This window comes from Astyanax mexicanus, chromosome 20 (assembly GCF_023375975.1).
Source record: "Astyanax mexicanus isolate ESR-SI-001 chromosome 20, AstMex3_surface, whole genome shotgun sequence".
Classification (NCBI taxonomy): domain Eukaryota; kingdom Metazoa; phylum Chordata; class Actinopteri; order Characiformes; family Acestrorhamphidae; genus Astyanax; species Astyanax mexicanus.
In genome coordinates this window covers 19,406,936-19,433,731 of record NC_064427.1, presented here as the reverse complement: position 1 = coordinate 19,433,731, position 26,796 = coordinate 19,406,936, and the positions used below count along the sequence as shown (strand labels likewise).

The following is a 26,796-nucleotide window of genomic DNA, read 5'->3' as shown; positions in this document are numbered from 1 at the left end:
TTAAACGGTTGTACTGAATATGGCCAATATTTGTGCTTTAATGTCTCTGATTGATTTATCATCTTCTCTCAGTTTTACAATTACAAAATGTTTTTCCATGTTGTTTACACAGTCTTAAAAAAACGGAATGTAGATATCTGAAACTGAACTTATGTACAGATATTTAGCATTTAGCAATGTATTGTTTGAATAATTAATATATCAGGACAGGCTTAGATAAAAAGATGCCATCTTCTGAACTGTGTATTTGAAGACTGTAGTGTTTTAAATATATCATCAACATTTTGGAGCATTTCTATTGGAAAAAAAACAAAAAACAAAAAAAAAACACTATACTGCCAAAAGTATCCTCTAGCCTGAATTGCATTTGATAATATAAGGTTTAAATGGACAACCATTTAAAAAAAAGTCCTCTACGCTCTACTGTTTTTGAGCTAATCTGAGGACCACAAGGTTTGGAGAATACTTGTTCTGGCAATATAGTGTATAAATAATTTTTTAGCTTCCATAGGCCATGCCAAAAGTCATGGGATACTAGTAGTTCCCATGTCTTGTTGCATGTGAGAGTAAAGTATCAGTCAGGCTTTACTAAATAAGCACTTCTCTACTGTTAACAGGAGCTAGCTTAACTGGATTCGCTTCTACACGGGTAAAAAAAAACTGCACTGAATTATAGTCTATTCCTACAAATCTACTACACGTCTACTACACCCCTACTGATCTACACAGCAGAAAACTTCTATAATCAGCTTATAACACTTTAAACAGCTTATACCCGAGCTTCCTCTGTAGCAACCTGAGAATCAAAGCAATGAAATGAAATACTGTGTAATTTGTAATGAATTACTTTGTTTGAGTAACTTCCCCATAACCCCTTTAAACAGACACGGTGGAGTACACACACTTCAACTCATTCCTCGAAACCTCTGACACACAACATTAATTAATTTCTTATTTTCTCCCAATATATCTGGCAAATTATCTCACCTATTCAGCTGCTACTCAGCTGTATATCCTCCAGTACAAGTGATGCCGCAACACCAGGAGGGTAAAGAAGACTAGCACACGTCTCCTCCGACACATGTAAAGTCAGACTCCACCTCTTTTCCCAACTGCTGCTGCCAATCACAGCAAACTTGGAGGAAAGCGCAACGACTCGGTTCTGATACATCAGCTCACAGACACAGCCTTGTGCTGATCCACATCACCCTAGGAGTGATGAGGGAAAAGAGCACCATCTACTGTACCCACCCAGAGATAGAAGGGACAATTGTGCTCTCTCAGGGCTCCAGCAGCTGATGGCAAGCTGCATGACCAGGATTCAAACCAGCGATCTCCTCACAATCATAGTGGCAGCGCTTTAGACTTCAGACCGCTGGACCAGTCAGAGCCGAATCTTTATTATTTTTAAGTTTTTACTGTCAGCTTGTCTTAAATGTCGCTTGCCGTACCTGTTTGGCTCCCATTGACTCGAACATCTTCTCCAGCTGAACCCGCAGCTGCTGCACGTTATTCATCAGGACGCACGGCTGCAGCACAGCAAGAGAGTTTAACATTAAAACCCGACCAGAAATATATTCACACAGCAGATAAAACCAGAAAGAGAGCAGAACATCTTCACTCACGATTTTCTCCTTATCACAGTAGGACGGGAAGCTCTTCTTCAGGATTGCGCTGTACTGCAGCAGCACTTTGGCAATGGTCTGGAGGGAAAAACAACAAAAAAAATAATAATAAAACATTGGACAGCATGAAAAAAAGGCAAAAGTATTGGGACATCTGCTTATTCTGTGTTTCTTTACAAAACAAGAGTTTTGACTAAATGTTGGAGGAAGTTTGGATGATTATGATCATAATCCACCTTTTCAACTTATCCTACAAAAAAACACCTGTTTCAATCACTATATAAAAAAAAACACTTCACCACACAGACACACCTCTGGCAGAGTATTTGCTATGGTAACGTCTGTTCACTTACAAAGCATTACTCGTGTTGACTACTGCAATGCCCTACTAACTGGCCTCCCGGCCTGTGTAGTAAAACCACTCCAAATGATCCAGAATGCAGCAGCACGTCTGGTCTTCAACCAGCCAAAACCAATGAGCAAATGTCACCCCGCTGCTCATTGAGCTCCATTGGCTACCAGTTGATGCTCGCATCAAATTTAAAGCCCCTACAATCGCCTACAAGGTGATGACAGAACAGCTCCTTCCTACCTGCACTCACTCCTGAAGGCTTACGCTACCTCCCGGCCGCTGCGCTCCTCCAATGAACGCCGCCTCGCTTTACCAAACAAACATTCACACAAAGCAATCCAGACTGTTCTCATACAGAGTTCCCCAATGGTGGAACAAACTACCTTTCACTACCAGATCAGGAGAATCTCTCACTATCTTTAATAAACTCCTGAAGACAGAGCTCTTCAAATAGCACTTACTCTCCTAACACCTCTAACTAACTACCTTCCACTACCAGATCAGGAGAATCTCTCACTATCTTTAATAAACTCCTGAAGACAGAGCTCTTCAAAGAGCACTTACTCTCCTAACACCTCTAACACACTAACTACTTCTAACCTCATTTCCTTCTTCCCCTCCTTCACTCCTCTATCCCATTATTTCCCTTTGACCTCCTTTAGGCCCTGTCTAAAGATGTTTTTACCTTTAACTTCTATTACTTTTGTACTTCACTATTGTAAGTCGCTTCCTGTTTTTTTTTTTAACAGGAAGCTGAGGCCGAGGTAAAATAATTCATTTGTGAAAACAAATGAACACGTTAAAGTATCTTCTAGATTAATTGCATGAATTCATGCGTTAACACTGACAGCATTAATATAAATAATATCAATTTAAACACATAAACAAACATTTATATCACATTTCAAGACAAAAAAAAGCACAATCGAAATCAGCTCAGTATAATCCGAACACAGAGCGAGCATCTGCACAAGCAAATGGCTAACAAAACCCCGCATCTCCCGCTGCTTCAGCTCCACTATCTTCCATAAACGGCTGGAAATCGCTGCACTAAAGCCTCCATGCTTCTGATAAAGACTCCTGAGGGAACGCCCCGGTTCTGCAGAGCGAGCCAAGCCCCTCCCCCCGGGCCGGGCGGAGTTTGACGGATAGATCCGCATTAGGCCTTTTCATTTGATTACAGAAGAAACTCATTCTTTTTACAGACGAGTGTTACAGTGCTATTGATATTCCTCCATCGCAGCTCCTCTGATGGTTGATGGTCTGTTTACAGAGGTCAGAACTGGGCCAGCAGAGTTAAATATGGAGCGGGGCTCACTCATCAGGACCTATATAGGACCTATTTCTAACACAGTTACATACACTGTATATTAGGGGTCGGCAATAGGTGGCAAGCATGAAACATCTGGCCCGTGAGGTTGTTTGATCTACATTAAATGACAATAAAATAAAAATAAAAAAATAAAATGTTTCTCTGGTGAGCTTTTGTTTACATTCCTCCCCTGTCTCTCTCTCCGTCACGCTCAGCGTGACTTTAGTTTCCGCCCGTTCTCTTTTTCCACCTGTTCTTGGGCTTTCTATCTCCTTTTAAGGGCGTTTTTTCCCGGTCGTGTCCCAATTCACTAGTCGGGACAGTGGTAGTGTATTGGACCACGACCCTGACGACACAGGTTTAATTCCGCATGAGGAGCGGTGTGTTTATTTATTTATTTCTTCCTTTTTCTTGGGTTTACCTGCTTTGAGATCAACTGTTCTGCTGCAATTGGGTTCAACAACCCTCTGGGCTGGAGAGCTACTAGTCTATAGCTCTCCATACCATTACACTTCATTTTACAACAGAATTTTTTTGTGGCCACATAATGGTTTGGAAAATATCTGGCCCGCGGACAAACTTAATTGCTGACCCCTGATATATGTGATGTATTAAAGCAAAGTTATATGGGGGTGTAGTGATCCCGGGCTGTACCTTGGCGAAGCGGCGGCTGTAGTGGGCCATGACTTTGGGGTCGGGACAGTCCAGCTTCTTTATGATCTCAAAGCTCTGGTTGAGCTGGGTGAAGATGTCCACCACTGAGCAGGAGAACAGAGCGTGCTCAGACGTCTGCTGAAACTGTAGTAGATAAGAGGAAAAACAGAGACCTATTTTTGGTGCAGTTTGATTAAATAATATAGCTATTCTTATGTCATCAAATCTGTGCAAATGGAAAGGTGTACACAATTAAAGTTACACAATTAAAAAATGCTACTGCATATCAAAACATTTGAATATCATTGAAAAGTTACTTTAATTCAGTAATTCAATGTTGATGATTATGGCTTACAGCCTATAAAAAACCCAAAAGTCAGTGTCTCAGAAAATTATAATATTATTAGACCAATTGGTACTTTTTGCAGTGTGGAAAGTCCTGCTGGAATATGAAATCCTCATCTCCATAAAAGATGTCAGCAGAGAGTGTCAGGCCCGTCCAGCCAAGCCAAGCACCCTATGCCCAAATAAGGACTTCCCCTAATTAGAGCACACACACACACACACACACACATACACACACACACACACACACTCTGAGAGGCACTCCATGCCCATATATGGAGTTCCTCTAATCAGGGCACGCTCATGCAGTCATCCAGCCCTGATTAGAGATCAGCTTCACCTGGGCAGAGTTGCTTATAAGCACGCTGCTCCTCTCTGCTGTTGCCGAGTATTGGTCGCTCTCATGGTCTGTGTTTCCTTGTGGTTCCAGCCTGTTTGCTACTCTACAAAGCGTTCTATCTCCCAAGCCTGTCTTCCCTAGTTCCTGTTTTTTCCTTGGACTCCTCCCGGCCTAAGTATCCCTGTTTTATTTCTTGCTTTGTTTGTTTGCCCTGTTTACTTAGTCTAGCCATTTTCCTAAGCTCTGCTTAGTAGTTTTCTGTTTGCTATTTTGTAGTCTAGTGCTCCCTTTGTTTTTCCCCATTCCCCTTACTACTTCCTGGTTTTATTGTTTTGGCCGTTCCACTTATTCCTTAGTCCCTGTTTCTTTTGGCCCAGTCCCGTTTACTTTGTCAGTGTTTATATTTGTTTTCAGTTTTGCCCGACTTTAGTGTGTTGCTCTAGTCCTCTTTTATATTGTTTATTTTGTTGTTTATTTCAATAAATTTTACTGCTTCGTTCTACATCCCAGCAGTGTCTCTTATTTTCTCTCTGCCTGTTTACAGTCAGGCATGACAGAGAGAAGCTGTAAGATTTGAAGTGCTTTGTGGGAAAACAAAACTGCACTGACTTTAGACTTGATAATAAAACACAGTGGATCAACACCAACAGAGGACATATCTCTCCAAACAATCACTGATTGGTGGAAACTTCCCACTAGATCTCAAGCAGTTTGGACTGTGTGTCTCTCCACTCTTCCTCCAGACTCTGGTCCTATGATTTACAAATGAAATGTAAAATTTACTGATGATCAGTGATGGTTTGGAGAGACATGTCATCTGCTGGTGTTGATCCACTGTGTTATATTAAGTCTATGGAGATGCAGATTTCATTTCCCAGCAGGACTTGGCACACCGCCCAGACCTCATCATCAACCATTAAATTAATAAATACTTAAAAATAGATCACTCTGTGTGTAATACATCTATATACATAATATATGAGTTTCACATTTTGATCTGAATTACTGAAATAAAGTACCTTTTCAATGATATTAATTTTTTTAATGCACTAGTATATATTTATATTGCTATAAATGCTATAACTGTAAAGCAGGCTATTTATAAACAAGTGAATTTGAGACTACTCAACCCATATAAGAAAAGACAGCAGTGTGATTATTGTACTATACTTTGAGCTGGAAAGGTAAGACAGAATGAAAGATCAACTCACGCCATCCTTCTTATCCCTCTCGAGAGCCCCGTGCATGAACTCCATCGACACGTCTTCATTCTCATCCAGCCACTGCAGCACAAACTGCAGGAACCACCTGAAAACAATAAACAAATAAAGCAATATTAATGTTTGTTTTTGTTTTTTTGTCATATCTAATGTCACACAGTTACACAGGTGCTGTTCACTTGTGGTTTCTGAGGCTGGTAATTCTGATGAACTTATCCTGTGCAACAGAGGAAACTCTTGCACTTCCTTTCTCTTCCTTTCCTGGGGCGGTCCTGATGAGTGCCGGTTCCATCATTATAACATTTTTGATGGACTTTGTGACTGCACTTGTCACACTTGTTATTTAAGTGTTTCTTTACTTAGTTGAGTAGTTCTTGCCATAATATTAGGGCTGCAACTAATCATTCTTTTGGCAGTCGATTAAACCAATCAACTAACCAAACAAATAATCACACAGTCAACAGACTAACCAACAATTATCCATCTATCATCCAACAGACTGACCAGCCAGCCAACCAAAGAATTGCCCAACCAACCAATCAGCCAAACAACCATTCATCTAATCAACCACTTAACCAATTACATGACAACTCAACCAACCAACCAACCAATTAGTGATTAAATATGTAATCTGTTCTGTTTGAGCGTTGAGTGTGAACTGTGTGAGTGAGCCATTTACCCATCTCCCATTGCGCTTCTGTTCCAAGCACTTTGTGTAATGCAGTACTATTAAAAATGAACGATTAGTCGACAAAGAAATTTATAGTCGACGAATTGGTACCACTTTAAAACAAGACTTCCTTTATAAAGGGTTTATAAATGGTTTACAATTAGTTAAGTAATGGTTACTAATTAGGTTGTAAATGCCTTAAAAGTCATTAATAATCAGTTATAACACATATGTAGAAAGGGCAACAGTATAGACGGCTGTGGGTTCACTATTTGGCAAACAACAGGTCATTGTTGCCCTTTCTACATATGTGTTACAACTGATTATTAATGATTTTTAAGGCATTTACAACCTAATTAGTAACCATTAATAAACTAATTGTAAACCATTTATAAACCCTTTATAAAGGTAGTCTTATTTTAAAGTGGTACATACGAATTTATATAATCAACATTATTGATTATATCGACTAATCACTGCAGCTCTACATAATCTGGATTAGAACATTACTCAAATAGAGCTATTCACTGTATACCTGTAACGCTACCTCTTCCTTACTTTACAACTGATGCTCTCAAACACTTTATTAAGAGGCAAGAAACTCAAGTAATTAACTCTTGACGAGTTCAGCAGCACAGCTGTTAACTGAAAGCCTAAATATCAGGATGCTCTACCTTATAAATTAAGTGCAAAAAGTCATGTCAAGCTAGAGGTGCATATTCCGGTTTGTTTAACACTTTTTTGTTTACAAGAGAATTCTGTATGTTTTTCTTCATAGTTTGGATGACTTTAGTATTAATCTACATTTGAAAAAACACTGTGTAAATATTCGGGTGTATAAACTGTGTGATTAGCTTACGTTGGGTATTCAGGAATCACTCCTTTGAAGGCTGGAAGATCCTTCACGTACTCGTTATAGAGCCACTTCACCTTAAAGTGCAGGTTCATGTAGTCTGCGCTCTTACACAGACGATGCTTCTCATGCTCTGAGGAGAAATACACAAATGAGAGCGTTTCCAAATACCATTTTTAGATAATATGTGGTGTACTTGGATATTCTGTATGGCTGGATATGAAACTGTCCTGTGTTAAAACTCACCTTCCATGGCGTACTTCATATCCTGAGAGAACTGAATCCACATGACCTCGGCACAAACTTTCCCCACATTCAGCTCCTGAGGAAACCTGAGCATAGAGAAGAAGCAACAGCAGCTTATTTAGCTTCTCACTGATTCAGTTCACTTTAATCTGTGTGCTGTTCACACTGGCTGATGATAAACTATTGGAAGGTTGAAGGTTTATAATTCTTCACTGTGTGTGTGTGTAAGCTGCAGTAATCACTCACTGGTTGAGGACGGGTGTGTATGAGTTGCGATCCTCCTCGATGATGGAGACGATCAGGGTGATGAGTTTGGGCCAGAAGTCCAGGTTCTTGATGCTGGGTCCCTGTTCCTCTGGAGGACATTCCTCTTTATTCTGAAGTCGAAAAAAAAAAAGAGAAAATAAATCAGCCACAGAAAAAACTCCACACTCTCCAAGACACCTTTTGGATAATGACGACAAAGAAGATAATAGCTGACCAGATCTCCTACTGGCTGGTACTGCCGGCTGTAGAGTTCCTGGCAGTTGTTGAAGATGTAGTCGTAGGTGGAGTTAAGGCATGCCTTCACACAGTCTCGCACCACCTGGCTCGCTCTGGGAGGACTCTGCAGTTCCTGGACCTGTCCAGCAGAGGCTCAAGAGTTTAGGTTGCATGATGTTTAACCCAATTAATCACCCATTCAAACAATCAATCAACTATTCAATCAACCAACTAATCAACCACCCAACCAATTAACCCAACAAACCAATCACACCACCAACAATTTGATCACACATTTACCTATCCAAACAAACAAACCAATCAACCAACCAACCAAGCAACTATCACCCAGCCAACTGACTACCCTACAATCATCAAATCAATCATCCAACATTTCAACCAATCTCCACACCGAACAAACACTCAACAAATTATCCAGCCAACAATCAACTAATCACCTATTCACCCAACCAATAAACCACCCAACCAACTACTGAACCAACCAATCAACCAATAAATCTCCCAAACAAGTAAGCAACTGACAGTCACCCAATAAACCAATCGGCCCACTAACCAATCGACCACACAACCACCCACCCAAACACCTAAATAATCACCAAACCAACCAACTCATCAGACCCAACCAAACAGCCATCCACCCACTCAACCAACCAACCAACTAATCAGCCAACTAATCAATCAACCAACCAATCACCATATCACCCAACGATTCCACCAACTAATCAGCCAAATAACCAATCACCCTATTACCCAACCAACCACCCAACTAACTAACTAACTAACCAGCCAACTTATTAACCACCCAAGCAATGACTGAACCAACCACTTACCCAATCAACCAACCAACAGAGCACTCAAACAATTTACCATCCAAAAAAATAATACATCTCTCAAACAGCCAAACAACTAAACATTTATCCAAAAAAATAACCCACTAACCAATCAATCACACATCCACCCAAACAAAAATCTAAATAATTACTCAACTACTCACCAAACCAAACAAACAAAAAACTAATCACTTAACCAACCAACCAACTAGCAATTATCCAACCAACCAATCAAAAATCATCCAATTAACCAATCGCATAACCACTCAACAAATCCCTTAGCAAATCCCATACCAACCAATTACTAACCAACCAATCACCTAAATAATCACAGAATCAATCACTAATCAAGCAAATGTGCTGCTGTGTGTACCTTCATTCTGAAGAAGGTGATGCTGGTCAGCAGGTCCACTGTGGACTTGAGGTCCTGCAGGCGGTCCTTACTGCTAGCAGGGAAGTTATTCTGGAAAACAGGAAACACATCAGAGTTCAGAAGAAGTAGAGCATGATGTTAGAGAGTGAATTAAGGCTGATAAGCTCTGATCACTGGGACTCACCCGGTACATGGAGAGATCAATACGTAGAGAATTGTGCAGCTGGTCCAGGAGCTTCACGAACCGCTCTTTCTGTTGGGAGAATGTAAAATCAGTGAAATAGCGAAAGTGCACTAAAGCATTTAGTCTACTCTCAATCTGAAACATCATTGAGGTGCATATTGAATTCTGCCGTGATTTGATCAGCCGGGGTTTTATGTTTTCGGATACAATCCGGGTTAGCACCCGAACATCCCTTTCAGACAGCTTCCTCTTACAGCGTCCACAGTTAATCCTGTTGCATGTGGTTGGTCCTTCTTGGTGGTATGCTGACATTACCCTGGCTACCGTGGCGCTTGATACATCACAAAGACTTGCTGTCTTGGTCACAGATGCGCTGGCAAGACGTGCACCAACAATTTGTCCTCTTTTAAACTCTGGTATGTCACCTATAATGTTGTAAGCATTGCAATATTTTGAGCAGAACTGTGCTCTTACCCTGCTAATTGACCCTTCACACTCTGCTCTTACTGGAGCAATGTGCAGTTAATGAAGATTGGCCACCAGGCTGTTTCAATTTAGCCATGAAACCTCCCACACTAAAATAACAGGTGTTTCAGTTTTATTGTCCAACCCCTGTATGTTGTACTGAATCACAATCAAACTCAATTACAATAGCAGACGATCCAGCTGTACGAAGCCACACATAAGTGTGCTTTATATTCCTATTCCCTATTGAGTAAACAGGATTAGCGTACACTCTGCTGTGATATATTAAGCTACATTAGTTAACTTTGTTTTAGTGGAATGGGACTCTTGTATTAAAGTAAGGCTTTAATACATTAGCGAGATTATTTTCTCGGCTGGTGGCAAACTTTATTTTTTAAATTAATATTGTTTTATTACAAGCATTAGCAAAAAGCAATGTGATAAAAAATAAACAGACAAGCTCATTGAACTGGGTGCAGTGTTTTTCTATTAAACTGTGCATTTCTTACTGCTAAATCTAGACATTTTGTCAATATCTGACTAAAAGTAGAAGAAATAGCTAATTTCTCTGTTTTTTAATGATTTTTCAGTTTATCACCTCATCACTCTGAAAGGGCTTACTTTTGCCTTGGTTTTAGCTTAGTAATTATATTAAAAATCTGAAATAAAAGCTGCTAAAAGAACAAGCTAAATACAGCTCTGGAAAACCACTCAAAATGATCAGAAATCCTCTAGAATATAATCAAGAGAAAAATAGATGATCACAAGCCATCAAAACAAGCTGAACTGCTTAAATTTTTGCACCAGGAGTAAAGGCATTAAGTTATCCAAAAGCAGTGTGTAAGACTGGTGGAGGAGAACATGATGCCAAGATGCATGAAAACTGTGATTAAAAACCAGAGTTATTTCACCAAATATTGATTTCTGAACTCTTAACTTTATGAATATAAACTTGTTTTCTTTGCATTATTTGAGGTCTGAAAGCTCTGCATCTTTTTCTTTTTTGTTACTTCAGATATTTCTCATTTTCTACAAATAAATCCTCTAAATGGCAATATTTTTATTTGGAATTTGGGTTTATAGAATAAAACAAAAATGTTCATTTTACTCAAACATAAACCTATAAATAGGAAAATCAGAGAAACTGATTCAGAAACTAAAGTTGATTGATTGGCTCTTTACCCCAAAGTTTGAGGCGGAGAAGCGGTCGGAGGCGGAGACGTTGGTGGAGGCGGTGGTGTGAGCGTAAAAGGCGTTAATGTTGGCCAGCAGGGTGCTCATCACAGCGGGTACACCAGGACACATGTACTTAGAGGAAAGACAAGCGAAGTGCCTAGAAATAAAGAGATAAAATGAGAGTTAATTTTAGTTCTTACATTGTTTCATAAGTCAGACTCCACCTGCTTTTCAACTGTCGCTAATGCAACATCAATAGGCAGCATCACAACGATCTCTGAAAACAGCACCAGATGCCCACCTCTGATTCATCAGCAAACAGATGCCTGTGAGAAACAGCATGACCTACTGAGCTCTCTCTCCCTCTCGGACTCTGGCTGCTGATGGAGAAGCAGTGTGACCTACTGTACTCTCTCTCTCAGACTCCGGCTGCTGATGGAGAAACAGCATGACCTACTGTACTCTCTCTCTCTCTCTCTCTCAGACTCCAGCTGCTGATGGAGAAACAGCATGACCTACTGTACTCTCTCTCTCTCTCTCAGACTCCAGCTGCTGATGGAGAAACAGCATGACCTACTGTACTCTCTCTCTCTCTCTCTGACTCCGGCTGCTGATGGAGAAGCAGCATGACCTGAGATTTGAACTAGTAACTTATTACTATTTTAAGATTTAACTCTTTAAGTACTTCAGTAAAAATATCTTGGGTGCAATAAAACAAAATTATTTGGCTAAAACCCAAATAAAACAAATAAACAAAAAAAAAAAATAGTTTTGCCACATCTTTCACATTTGCTTAAATTAAATAACCTTTTTTATTTTAAAATAAAAAAATGGCCTTTAAAAAAACAAGTTCCCTGTTAACAAGAAGATATTTTTGTTTGCAAAATAATGCCTATAAAAGTGTACTTAGAGAAGTACAAAAAACATAAATGAAATATAAACATAAATGATTAACAATATTGACTATTTATTTTATGATTATTATACTCCCGTTTTATTGGCTACAATAGATTAATAAATAGATTAATACAAAATAAATAACTAGAATGGTTTGTTATGCAGATAACCTGATTCCTACTGGTTGCTAAGGTATTACAAACATTTGCTAAGGTGTTGCTAAGGTGAACATTATAGTATACCAGGTGGTTTCTATCAATCTTTCCACAGGATTTTGGCTAAATAATGGTGAACTAGGGGTGTGCCATATTGTATCGTTGCCAACATTTTTTAATATTGTGAACAATATTATACCCTGAAATATGGTGGCATATCACCCAATTCTAATGATCACATCGGGGTATTCCTTTTTTTTTCTTTTTCTTTTTTTTTTTGCTGTTTTTAGCAAAAGAAAAATTCACACTGTTCTCATTTCCCATTATATATCTACCAGAGACAGATTATATCTGTTCATTATTATTTATTTTACTTGAATTCTACATATATGGAGATATATGGAGTGCATTCATTTTAGTATCATGACATTCTGGAGCACTGACTGGATCATCTGTTACAAATGTGTCATATCATATCGTATGCAGTAATATAATGTAATTCTCATTTTGTTGCAGTAGCGTATTCTTAAAAAAAAAAAAAAAAAAAAAAAAAAAATATATATATATATATATATATATATATATATATATATATATATATATATATATATATATATATATATATATATATTTGTTTTTTTTAATTGAGTGTTGTCATTTCGCCACGAGTGTCGTTATCACAAAAATACCATAAAATATATTGTGATATTATTTAAGAGCCATATCGCCCACCTCTATGGTGCACAAAAACAAATGTCCAATATATGTCCAAAAGTAATAAAAACTGATATGTGCAGCCCTACATTCTACCAAACACGCTTGGTATCCTACAGCTGCTGCTGCCTCTGCTGCCTCATGCCTCAATTCATTACCACCCTGAGACAGAAAGAGCACTCAGAGCTTTATTTCTGATGCTGCCGAAGCTCAAGAGGTCTCGTATTTGTCTCACGAGACCTGAACTCAGTGCAGAATCCATTTACATCACAGCCATAAAAAAGCTTTTCTCTATTATACGAGCTGCGTCAGGAGGGGACACAATTTAAAACTGCAGCGGTGAAGAGCTTCAGACACGTAAAAAAAAACACCAGGCAATAAAATAAGAACAGAAAACAACTAATAAAACCATGTGTCCCCTTCTTATATATATATATATATATATATATATATATATATATATATATATATATATATATAAACAAATCTGGACCTTTTCTAATTAAATAATAAACTGTAAAACACACAACATGTCCAATTACTTTAGTTGCACTTAAAATCATCTAGTGCTCCTTATGTATGAATTCAACCATTCAGGTATTAAACAGCAGTAAAGCCACTCTCCTGAAATACAGCTTTATAAGGGTGAGTTTTTAGTGAAGTTTCTCCAGCATTAAGGCTGGGTGCAGCAGCACTAGCATTAGCCGCTAACCACAGCACTAGCTCTTTTGCCGTTCAGAGCATATCGTAGAGTATATCGGACGGTAGTCTGTTGCGTTTGCCATGTTAAAAACAAGCTAGCTGCCAGCGCCTTGGGTTACAGAAACACTCAGGGTTCCTCAGTGTGCTGCACTTGTTAGCCGCTAATGCTAATGCTGCTGCACCCAGCCTTAGTGCTGGAGAAACTTCACTAAAAACTCACCCTTAGACAAAATATTGTAAATCTAAGCTTGCTGTAAATAAACGGAAGCAATTTACTCAAATAAAAGAAACAGTTTTCAGGAAATAAATCTGTATAGATTAATATTCAGCGCTCGTTCGAATTTGATAGTTTGACATTCAAAGCGAAGGTTCCTTATAATCTGTTGCGCCCTATAGTCAGAATTTTTTTTTTTATTTTATAGTCCTCAAAAAGTGTGTACATCTCTTCTAATAATTGCATTAAGCTATTTGAGATTGTAGCTCGTGATATCATGGTTATGGTGAGATGCCCTGTGATTTCCACCGCTATTGGACGATGCTTCAGTGCAGTACGTACGTCATGGCCTGGTAGATGGACTCAATCCCATAACGCATTGCGAACTCGTCCACTATCTCCTGCGCCACATCGTCAAAATAAACCTTCCAGGCGTCGTCCCCGCGGGCGTCCGGGATCCTCACCGCTCCCTGGCCAAGGACGTCCGTGGTGTGGTGGAAGAGGTTCTGCAGAGATTTATAGAGGGTTTATTAATGCAGTTTATGGAACATGTTAGTAAAATATGAGGATTCTGCCCCCAGTGTGACCTCTACTGCAATTATTCAGCTACAGCAGATTACAGGAGCTGCTCTGATCACTGTTATACCTGCAGTGCTTTACTAAACACAACTATAAAAACATCAAAAATAAACTTTATTCTTTTTGCTGAATAACCAAGATAAGCATCACAGCTAAAAACCACAGAAATAAAAAAAAAAATATATAGCAGTTTTTAATATGATATCACTTAGCTACTGTAAACTAATGCTCAGCTAATACGAGCTAACTTTTTACTAATAAAACATAGTGTTTAGCTAATTTAGCTTAGCCACTATTTGGCTAAAACACGCTAAAATTAAAAATAATAAAACATAGTGTTTAGCTAATTTAGCTTAGCTACTGTTTGGCTAAAACACGCTAAAATTGAAATAATAAAACATAGTGTTTAGCTAATTTAGCTTAGCTACTGTTTGGCTAAAACACACTAAGATTTAAATAATAAAACATAGTGTTTAGCTAATTTAGCTTAGTTACTGTTTGGCTAAAACACGCTAAGATTTAAATAATAAAACATAGTGTTTAGCTAATTTAGCTTAGCCACTGTTTGGCTAAAACACGCTAAAATTAAAAATAATAAAACATAGTGTTTAGCTAATTTAGCTTAGCTACTGTTTGGCTAAAACACGCTAAAATTGAAATAATAAAACAGTGTTTAGCTAATTTAGCTTAGCTACTGTTTGGCTAAAACACACTAAGATTTAAATAATAAAACATAGTGTTTAGCTAATTTAGCTTAGCCACTATTTGGCTAAAACACGCTAAGATTAAAAATAATAAAACATAGTGTTTAGCTAATTTAGCTTAGTTACTGTTTGGCTAAAACACGCTAAGATTTAAATAATAAAACATAGTGTTTAGCTAATTTAGCTTAGCTACTGTTTGGCTAAAACACGCTAAAATTGAAATAATAAAACATAGTGTTTAGCTAATTTAGCTTAGCTACTGTTTGGCTAAAACACGCTAAGATTTAAATAATAAAACATAGTGTTTAGCTAATTTAGCTTAGCTGCTGTTTGGCTAAAACACGCTAAGATTTAAATAATAAAACATAGTGTTTAGCTAATTTAGCTTAGTTGCTGTTTGGCTAAAACACGCTAAAATTGAAATAATAAAACATAGTGTTTAGCTAATTTAGCTTAGCTACTGTTTGGCTAAAACACGCTAAGATTTAAATAATAGAACATAGTGTCTAGCTAATTTAGCTTAGCCACTATTTGGCTAAAACACGCTAACATTAAAAATAATAAAACATAGTGTTTAGCTAATTTAGCTTAGTTACTGTTTGGCTAAAACACGCTAAGATTTAAATAATAAAACATAGTGTTTAGCTAATTTAGCTTAGCTACTGTTTGGCTAAAACACGCTAAAATTGAAATAATAAAACATAGTGTTTAGCTAATTTAGCTTAGCTACTGTTTGGCTAAAACACGCTAAGATTTAAATAATAAAACATAGTGTTTAGCTAATTTAGCTTAGCTGCTGTTTGGCTAAAACACGCTAAGATTTAAATAATAAAACATAGTGTTTAGCTAATTTAGCTTAGTTGCTGTTTGGCTAAAACACGCTAAAATTGAAATAATAAAACATAGTGTTTAGCTAATTTAGCTTAGCTACTGTTTGGCTAAAACACGCTAAGATTTAAATAATAGAACATAGTGTCTAGCTAATTTAGCTTAGCTGCTGTTTGGCTAAAACACGCTAAGATTTAAATAATAAAACATAGTGTTTAGCTGATGCAGCTAAGCTACTGTTTGGCTAATACAAACAAACGTTTAGCATATGCAATCAAATTATTATCTACTGCAAGCTAACTTTTATCTAATATTTAAGCGGTATATATATAACAAGTGATAATTTAGCTAACCCAAGCTAACTTATGGCTAATACAAACTAGTTTAACTAATGTACTAATGTAACTAATCTAATGTTTAGAGCTAACGTTTTTATAATGAACAGTAGTATTTGGCTAATGTAGCTAAGCTATGGTTTATAACTAAAACAAGCTCTTTGAGCTAATGAAAGGTAGCGGTGGGCTAAGCTAACGTGTAACAATGACAAGCTAACTTTTATTATCTAATGTAAGCGAACTGTTAGCTAACATAATGTAACATAATACCTATCTGTGGCATTAGCTAATGAAAAGTAGCATTTAGCTAATATATGCTATTATTTAGGTCACTTAACCTTGTTATTACACAGTGTAAGCCACTATTTAATTAGCATGTTAGTTGATGTACCTCGTGTAGACAGGTGTACTGCACATGGTAAGGAGCCACTTTCTCTTCTCCTTTAATTTCCACACTGATCTGAAGACGGATCGCGCCGGACACTGCAGACTTATCAGTTCTTTTCTCTGTAGTAGGATAAATACACACACACACACACACACACACACGTTTTATATAGTCATTTATGTCTGCACTTTAAAATCCACCATAAATCTGGGTAAGGACAGGACTTTCAAATATAAACCCAACCAGCGTTTATTTATAACCAGAATTACTGATACACTGTACATCATAAGTAGAGATGAACCAGATATTTGACAAACTAAAATATTTACCTGAAAATTGCCAACACTCGTCTTTGTATCCATTTATTATGTTTCACCATACGGTCAGTTTCCCATCTGAAAGCTACGAGCTGTACAGGGCTAGAATAGTAACGTTATCTGAGCTAACTTAGCTTTAGCATTTGTTTCTTTACCAAAAGACCGGCTGCCTTTTATTCATTATAATCAGTTAAAATGTATCATTTTGTTCTATTCCAGTCAAACTGTTTAACTGTGTTCAGTCCAACTATTTAATTTTGTTCGATTTCAGCTAAAATGTTTTATTTTTTTCAGTTTCAGCCAAAATGTTTAATTTTGTTCGATTTCAGTGGAAATTTTCATTAGCCAAATTTCATTAGCCAAAATCTTTAATTATCTTTAGTTTTAGCAAAAACGTTTAATTTTGTTGAGTTTTAGCCAAAATGATTTATTTTGTCCAGTTTCAGCCACAACTGCTCATTATGTTCAGTTTTAGCCAAAATGTCTCATTATGTTCAGTTTCAGCCAAAATATTTTATTTTGTTCGATTTCAGTTAAAATTTTCAGTAGCCAAATTTCATTAGCCAAAATCTTTAATTTTCTTTACTTTTAGCCAAAATGTTTATTTTGTTCAGTTTCAGCCAAAATGTAATATTGGTTTTACGTGTACTGCATCTACAGTGAATACATCTGGCCTTCCAACAGATAATTCATAGGGTGCATCTTCACTAACACACACACACACACACACACACACACACACTTACACACACACTTACACACTCACTTACACACTCACTTACACACTCACTTACACACTCACTTACACACTCACTTACACACACACTTACACACACACTTACACACACACTTACACACACACACACACTGGGTTAAATTACAGTAATGAGGCAGAGAAACATTTTATTAAAAACTCCAGTATATAAGGACGGGGCTGATCTAAGACCAGCGCTGATCTCCTGAGAGTCACAGGGTTCAGCCTGCCCGGCTGTTTCCCTGACAGCCAAATTATTAGAGTAATTTATACGTGTCGACTGATCAGCCGATTTCCGACGGGAGTCGACTACATGATAATCAAGGCGGATCACTGCAGGAGAGTGGGAGTGGAGCATGAAGAGAGAGAGAGAGATGCAGAGAGAGAGAGATACAGAGAGAGGGATACAGAGAGAGAGATACAGAGAGAGAGATACAGAGAGAAACACAATTACTAGTATTGGCTGTAATTGTAACAGGAGAATCAATGCAACAGAAAAGGGAAATTAGAAAAGCACAAAAGTGCAAAAGACACTGAGAAAATCAGGAATCAGAAAAGACCATAAATCAGGTATCGAACAACTACACATCCAAAAGAACAAGAAAACAAGATTTGCTCTTTAAAATCTTTAGTTTCTGAAGACATATTCTATAAGCAGGTGTCCTAATACTTTAGACCATGTATTGTATAATGACGTGATGTTGCCAGATCACCCAGAGAAGGCCAGCGATAAAGAGGGGGAACATTGCAGAGATGATAGAGCTAGAGAATAAAGCAGAAGCCCCAGGGCCTCTCCATCCATATTGGAGGTAATTGTGCAGGAAGAGACCAGCCGAAGGGCAGGGAGACGTGGGTAATGGAGTTCAGACACCCTCACACAGATTCTCAACACCAAAGAACCTCATTTTTGGGATTGGACTGAGGTGCTACGGTTAGTTCTCTGGGCTTCTGACCACTTTCCTCACACATTTTAAGCATTTCACTACATGATGTTACAGTCATATGAAAAAGTTTTGGCACCCCTATTAATCTTAATCATTTTTAGTTCTAAATATTTGGGTGTTTGCAACAGCCATTTCAGTTTGATATATCTAATAACTGATGGACACAGTAATATTTCAGGATTGAAATGAGGTTTATTGTACTAACAGAAAATGTGCAATATGCATTAAACCAAAATTTGACCAGTGCAAATGTATGGGCACCCTTATCATTTTATTGATTGTGATGCGAAAGAAGCCATTTCTGCCAAAGAAGCCAATTTCTGCATTTATGCAAAAGCACACCTCAGGCAACTCTGTTGCACAGTGACACAATATGCAGCAAGATGATGCTGCAGCTCTTTGGAGATGATCTGTGGATTGTCCTTGACTGTTCTCACCATTCTTCTTCTCTGCCTTTCTGATATTTTTCTTGGCCTGCCACTTCTGGGCTTAACAAGAACTGTCCCTGTGGTCTTCCATTTCCTTACTGTGTTCCTCACAGTGGAAACTGACAGGTTAAATCTCTGAGACAACTTTTTGTATCCTTCCCCTGAACAACTATGTTAAACAATCTTTGTTTTTAGATCATTTGAGAGTTGTTTTGATGAGCCCATGATGCCACTCTTCAGAGGAGATTCAAATAGGAGAACAACTTGCAATTGGCCACCTTAAATACCTTTTCTCATGATTGGATACACTTGGCTATGAATTTCAAAGCTCAAAGAGGTTAACAAACCAATTTTGTGCTTCAGTAAGTCAGTAAATAGTAGTTAGGAGTATTCAAATCAATAAAATGATAAGGGTGCCCATACTTTTGCACTGGTCAAATTTTGGTTTAATGCATATTGCACATTTTCTGTACAATAAACCTAATTTCAATCCTGAAATATTACTGTGTCCATCAGTTATTAGATATATCAAACTGAAATGGCTGTTGCAAACACCCAAATATTTAGAACTAAAAATGATTAAGATTAATAGGGGTGCCCAAACTTTTTCATATGACTGTAAAATGCCCCGTATTACATACCACAATTTCCCCATATACTAGTGCATCTCAAACAATTAGAATATCATTGCAAAGTTACTTTATTTCTGTAATTCAGTCCAAAACGTGAAACAAAGGTCAGTACCTCAGAAAATTTGAATATTATATAAGACCATTTGGTACTTTTTGCAGGGTTGGCAGTGTGCCAAGTCCTGCTGGAAAATGAAATCCACAGCTCTAAAAAGTTGTCAGCAGAGGGAAGCAGGAAGTGCTGTAAGATTTTGCAGGAAAACACGGCACTGCACTTTCACACTTCCCACTGATATGGGACACATACAGTATTTAAGACTGTTAAAGATGGTAAAAGGGTTGGGTGTAGTTTATTTAAGTTTATTTAGTTAAAAAAATAGAAATTTACTAAAATTTCATGAGTTAAATCTTTAGGATATTACAAAAAATAAGTAAATTTCACTAAAGTTATTTGAGAAAGAAGTCATGTTCACTTTTACAGAGTAGTTTTTTTTTTTTTTAAAGTACCTTCACCATCCAAAACCAGACACCAGCAAAAGCTAGTCTTGAGCTGGTCCTCTGGTTTCTGCACGCTGTTACTCGCTGCACTTTAAACTCGAGTGGATTTCTGCAAAAAGCAGAGAACACTGAAAATAGCAGCAGCCGGGCTGAAGCTCACAGTGTCGTTTAAGGTGAGGGTTTGAGAGCAGTGGGGGATCTAAGTATAAGTGAATCACTGCAGTTGGTTCACTTATACACGCATATATATATATATATATATATATATATAATATATATATATATATATATATAATATATATATATATATATATATATATATATATATATATATATATATATATGAAATTCACACAATTCTCACATTTGATTAAACGTAGACTTTAAAATAAAAAAAACTTGCAGTTACTTTAGTCAAATACTAAAATAAGCATCAAACACTGCATAAATTGTGCATATGGCTATTGTTAGTATGAGATGCTGGTGAACTTCAGGCCCTCAGGTGGCGCTGGTTTAAAAAACATGCATGATTCTATACACAGAGTTTATACACTTTTTAAACAATCCATTTCCATGCTTTTTCATGACTTTTCCATGTTTCATGACCATAAAATCTTTTAAACATCAGTGCAGACATTGGAATAAAACCAAAAATAAACTATAACTATAATGATAAAATAACAAACATTTAAAACAATGTTGACTGTGCTATATTACTGAACTAACTCTGAGTTGATGATTTTTTTTTTTTTTTTTAGCTAAAAATAGCTTTTCTCAGCCGATAAATGGAAACAAACATTTGTGAAATGCAAATTTCCATGACTTTCCCAAAACTTTTTGGTTATTTTTATTTTTCCAAAACCTTAAGTGTAAAAAATATAAAAGTAAGATAAGTAAAAAAGGTATGCCCACACTGAATGAGAGTAAAACAGTGGCAAATGCTTTTAAGACATAGTTGCGTTGCATGAATTCATAAAGCAGCCCTGTTTGTAGCCTGATACAAATACATGTTATAGCTGATTGAAAGAGGAAGCACCTTTAACCTGAAGAATTAGAATTGAGCTGTTGTATCAGAGAAATTCAGAAAATACATACTAGAGGTGATTTTAATAAAAAGGAAAAAAAAATCTATTTAACAACACAGAGCAGGCAAAAATGGTGAAGTTAATAATAGACACTAAACTTCTTATATTTAATATGCTGATGATACATTATGCTTCTCTGTAACCCCACAAACATAAATTACAAGTCGGTTGTGCTCCGCTAATTATGAGGGGCCGGTCTAAACCAAAAATGCCAGGGCCGATTTTTTGTCCCAGTCCAGCCCTGTTACCCACCCAGAGAGAGCAAGGCCAATTGTACTCTCTCAGGGCTCCGGCAGCTGATGGCAAGCTGCATAACCAGAATTCAAACCCTTTAATCAAACACACAAAGAGAAACATACCCAGGTTGTACCAGACGTCCATTTCCCCGCTCAGCGTTCGCACTTCGATGATGCTCTGCCCCAGGAAGTCATCAGACTCTCTCTTCAGCCTTTGCTTCACTCTGGACTTTATATCATCGTCTTCATCCCACACACGAACCTTAATCCTGTCCGAAGAGTTATGGCACTCGCTGAAACAGAAAGAAACAGGAAGGGATTTGATTACAGCTAAAGCATATACGGTAACACTTTCTATGAATGTCATCTCTATAAGACTCTATAAACATACTCATAACACATTATAATGCATTCATAAGGCATTATAAACATGGATATACATATTTATAAAAATGTCTAATTCATTATAGCCATGTTTATTATGCATCATGAATTGTAATTATAATGCATTAATAGCTGTGTGTATAACATGTTATACATCAATACCAAGAAACTCAGAAAATTATCATGCATAAAAAAGCTTCCAACTTATAAACACACCCTAAATAATCCTATTAATATATTTTAACCACTCATAAATTATTCCTGTCTTGAATATAATATTAGTTATAGTCAATTATAATGTATTATAACAGGTCTTTGTGCGCTCTAGGTAAAGTGCCAGACTTTCATTGTAGGACTACATTATTAATGATAGAGATATACTATTTTAACATATATATTATAAGCACAACTTATAATGTATTATGATCACAGGTCATAATGCTTAATAAACATGGCTATAATGGGTTATGCATTTTTATAAACATTCATAGCCATGTTTATAATGCCTTATGAATGCATTATACTATGTTATGAATGTGGTTATAGCGTCTAATAAAGATGACATTCATAGAAAGTGTTACCGCCAATACTGTACAAATGTTGATGTGGTTGGTGTGACACAGTGGATAACATGCCAGTGAGCTACAGCATCATGTGGGAGCCTGGGGTTCAAGTTCCCAATCTGGGTGACTATACAGCTCTAAAAAAATTAAGAGACCATTTAAAAATTAGTTTCTTTGATTTTACCAAACTGAAAAACTCTGGAATATAATCAAGAGGAAGATGGATGATCATCAAACCAAATCAAATCAAACTGAACTGCTTGAATTTTTGCAGCAGGAGTAAAGGCATAAAGTTATCCAAAAGCAGTGTGTAAGAATTTGAAATAGGGCATCGAAAATGTCCCTCCTTTCCCCAGCAGAAACTACAGCTATAGTCAGAACTCAAGATTGAGGTATGATTTTCATGGAGAGAATCAGAGATCACTGCATCAGAGCAATGGAGCTTCTGACGGGAGGCATGAATAAACCAGCAGAAGAGCAGAGATTCATCTGGATAAGAACAGAAGATAACATAAGAGTCTAGCCCAGGGCCAGAACACACTTCACACACACTCCAAACACATTTTAATACAGGAGCCGGGGGCTGAATACGGCAGGTGGGTGTGTGTATCGCCACATTAGGTACTCACAAGTGATACTTCTCGTCCCAGATGGGGTTCAGGTTGCCGTAGATGGTCTTGGTCCTCTTCTTAGTCTTCCCCACCTGGACGGTCACATAGGGGTCACTGGATCCGGTCTTATCTTTAGCCTGCAGCCCCTGGGCGCACACCACTGCAGCGTACACACAGAGAGACAGACAGACAGTTAGATAGACGGACAGACAGACAGACTCCTACTGCTACTACTGAGAAAATCCTTAATCATCTGCACTATTCCCGCAGCCAGAACTGGAAAAATTAAGAGATCACGTTTCTGATTTTGCTATTTATACGTTTATGTTTGAGTAAAATGAACATTGTTGTTTTATTCTATAAACTACAGACAACATATTTGGTGGAATAACCCTGGTTTTTAATCACAGTTTGTATGCATCTTGGCATCATGTTCTTCTTCCTCCACCAGTCTTACACACTGCTTTTGGATAACTTTATGCTGCTTTACTCCTGGTACAAAAATTCAAGCAGTTCAGCTTGGTTTGGTTTGATGGTTTGTGATCATCCATCTTCCTCTTGATTATATTACAGAGGTTTTTTAATTTGGTAAAATAAAAATTGAAAAATCATAACTCTCTTATATTTTTTCCAGAGCTGTGTACATATATAGCCCTATTTTTGTTCAGTATCTCTAATAACTGTGTAATTACACATTAATAACCTATGCAACTACCATAACCTACATAACTACTAATTGTTTGTTCACTGTTACAGATGGATTACAGCAGTACTTTATATATGATATAAAAACATGTGTAATAACATACACGGATTGTATTTCAATAGGTATAACAGTGTATAGTCTGCCTTATGCTGTTATACATGTGTAATAACAAAGCTAATTGTATTCATACAAACATTACCGGCATCAAAACCATAATATCACTTTTTATATTTCTTATATTTTCCAGAGCTGTGTACATATATAGCCCTTTTATCTGATCAGTAGCTCTAATAAATGTGTAATTACACATTAATAACCTATGCAACTACAACAACCTATGTAACTACTAATTGTTTGTTCACTGTTACAGATGGATTACAGCAGTACTTTATATATTATATAAATACATGTGTAATAACATACACAGATTGTATTTCAATAGATAGAACAGCGTAGTCTGTCTTATGCTGTTATACATGTGTTATAAAAAAGCTAATTGTACTCATACAAAGATTACCGGTATCAAAACCATATTATCACCAGTAACATGTTATAACATGGATTATTAATGTGTAATTATTAGTGATTGATTGGTTGTTATCAGGGTTACTGCAGACAGTACCGGTGATGGTGATCTTGGCGGACCACTTGGACGTGCCGTCCAGCACGCTCTGTTTGATGGTCTTCATCTGCTGGCCGTGTAAAGCCTTGGTGACCATGAACACGTCCCTGATGACCTCGAAGATCTCCGGCTTGTTCCGCTCCCGGATCTTCATACGGTCCTTCATGGCCATGATGATGTTCTGAGTTCGGTCCTCAGCGCCGTGCTTCGAGCTCTTCTCCGCAGCTCCTGAGAAAGAGAGAGAAAGAGACTCAGAGGTCAGCAAGAGTCGAATGTGTGAACTCTCCCACATTTGCACACTCTTTCTCAATCCCACTCTTGCAAACTTACTTTCACTAATACGAATACTTATTCTTACTCTTCCAAACTAACTCTCGCAAATACTCATACTCATTCTTGCAAATACCACATACTTTTGCTAATATGCATGCTAATTTTAACTCTCGCAAACTTACTTTTACTAATATTCATGCTCATTCTCAGTCTCATAAAGAACTTATAAAAACTTACTCTTGCAAATGCTCATACTCAAACACACTCTCGCAAACTTACTTTTACTAATATGCATGCTCATTCTCACTTTTACAAACTAACTCTTGTGAATACTCATACTCATTCTTGCAAACTTACTCTTGCTAATACTCACGGTCACTCACAAACGTCCTTTCGCTAAATCTCTCGCCAATACTCATGCTGATTCTCACTCTCGCAAACTTACTCTCGCCAATACTCATGCTAAGTCTCACTCTCGCAACCTTACTCTTGCTAAAATGCATACTCACTCTCACAAACTTCCCCTTAGTAATACTTATTCTCAATCTCATTCTCACAATCTTACTCTCGCTAATACTCATGCTCAATGTTACTCTTGCAAACTTGCACTCGCTAACACTCATTCGTATTCTTACTCTCGCAATTTTACTCTTGCTATTTCTTATGCTCATTCTCACGAACTTACTCTCACCAATACTTATATTCAATCTCAAATTACTCTCGCTAATATTTGTATTCTTACTTTTACAAATTTACTTTTGCTCACTCTGCTAAACTTTCTCAGATGTACTCGTTCTCACTTTACTCTCATACTTAGGCACAAACTTTCGCACAAACCTTTACATTTTTAAACCTACTCAGTCATACTCGGTTAACCACACTCTTACAAACTAACTTTCATATTGTTACACCCACACAAACTCATCAGACACAAATATTTCCATTCACTTAATCACACTTTTACATTTACACTTTTGTGCACACGTTTAATTTAGCAAACTTTCACACCAATTTTTGGTTCAAACAGGTCCATAACACTAAAGAATGCTATGAAAGACCATTGAAGCTGCAATAAGTTACATTTAAAAACTTATATATATATTTTTTTTAATCACAGAATTCCTTTAAACAGCTTTACCGAGCCATTAATGGAACTCCAATCACTCACTACTTACTGTGAATAAGATCTTACACCAGAATCTTCACCCTCCTTCCACCGCCCGACACTTTAATTATCACCAGCTTCAATTTCAAAACCCAGTAAACCAACTCGATACCAATCTGGCAACCCTATCAATCCCGTAAATATCCCGCCTCTGGAATACATCCCGCTAATCATCATCCAGACGCTTCTGGAGATTCACCTTAAATCATCTGAGGAGAAGCTAATGGAGCTGTCAGTCAGACGGTCAGGCCTCGGCGTGATCCTATTTGGATAAATGGTGTCCGCGGACGCAGCAGCAGCGAGAGCTTCACGTAGAAAAGTAGCGTAAACACATGCAGCTGATCAATAGAGATCTGAAGCGTATTGTGGGCTGGGTTAAACAGGCGATGATGTTTCTGAAGGACGAGAGCTGTTACAGCGTCCTCTACGCCTTGTTCTGAATGTTTAGCTGATCCAAAACTAGGATATAAAAGTGCTTCCTCTGCTGCTCTATATACATAAAAGCTCACAGAGGATACTTTTTTTTTTAGAGGTAGTGCACCTCCTGGTGAGAGACCGTTGACTGTGGTGAGATCATGATCTGCTCTCAATCCGTTCTAGCCAGGGGTGTCGCCTGGCCTGGGCTTCCGGGGCTTTAGCCCCGAATAGTTTTCCAGTAGCCCCAAATCGTTTCACTTAGCTCAGCTGGATTATTAACAATCCCCGCCTCACTGGGGAAGATTTTTAAGGGTTTTTGAGTGCTTTCAGAGGGTTGCAGCTCTGATGTTAAAACATATATGGATATATAGCATTTTTTCTAAAAGAAAAGTAATGGAGCTAACTATGTAAACTGTGATGAGATTGAGATGAGTTTCTGATAGCTGCTTAAAAAGACTCGTCTCTGAATCAAAACACACATATCAAAACCACTGTGTGC

General features: G+C 37.5%; 1 protein-coding gene across 4 annotated transcripts in view; it reads right to left on the bottom strand.

Moving 5' to 3' along the window:
* unc13bb (unc-13 homolog Bb (C. elegans)) overlaps positions 1 to 26,796 on the bottom strand; it is a 144,066-nt gene that overhangs the window by 23,078 nt on the left and 94,192 nt on the right. For all 4 annotated transcript variants that reach the window (XM_022681117.2, XM_049468626.1, XM_049468623.1 and 1 more), the window contains 16 exons: positions 24,443 to 24,670; positions 23,133 to 23,274; positions 21,680 to 21,849; positions 16,669 to 16,784; positions 14,174 to 14,337; positions 11,156 to 11,306; positions 9,509 to 9,577; positions 9,325 to 9,414; positions 8,099 to 8,239; positions 7,864 to 7,994; positions 7,618 to 7,703; positions 7,378 to 7,504; positions 5,840 to 5,936; positions 3,944 to 4,087; positions 1,626 to 1,703; positions 1,452 to 1,529 (listed from right to left, as the gene is read on the bottom strand). In XM_022681117.2, coding sequence (XP_022536838.2) covers positions 1,452 to 1,529; positions 1,626 to 1,703; positions 3,944 to 4,087; positions 5,840 to 5,936; positions 7,378 to 7,504; positions 7,618 to 7,703; positions 7,864 to 7,994; positions 8,099 to 8,239; positions 9,325 to 9,414; positions 9,509 to 9,577; positions 11,156 to 11,306; positions 14,174 to 14,337; positions 16,669 to 16,784; positions 21,680 to 21,849; positions 23,133 to 23,274; positions 24,443 to 24,670 — 2,012 coding nt within the window. The remainder of the gene's footprint in view (positions 1 to 1,451; positions 1,530 to 1,625; positions 1,704 to 3,943; positions 4,088 to 5,839; positions 5,937 to 7,377; positions 7,505 to 7,617; positions 7,704 to 7,863; positions 7,995 to 8,098; positions 8,240 to 9,324; positions 9,415 to 9,508; positions 9,578 to 11,155; positions 11,307 to 14,173; positions 14,338 to 16,668; positions 16,785 to 21,679; positions 21,850 to 23,132; positions 23,275 to 24,442; positions 24,671 to 26,796) is intronic.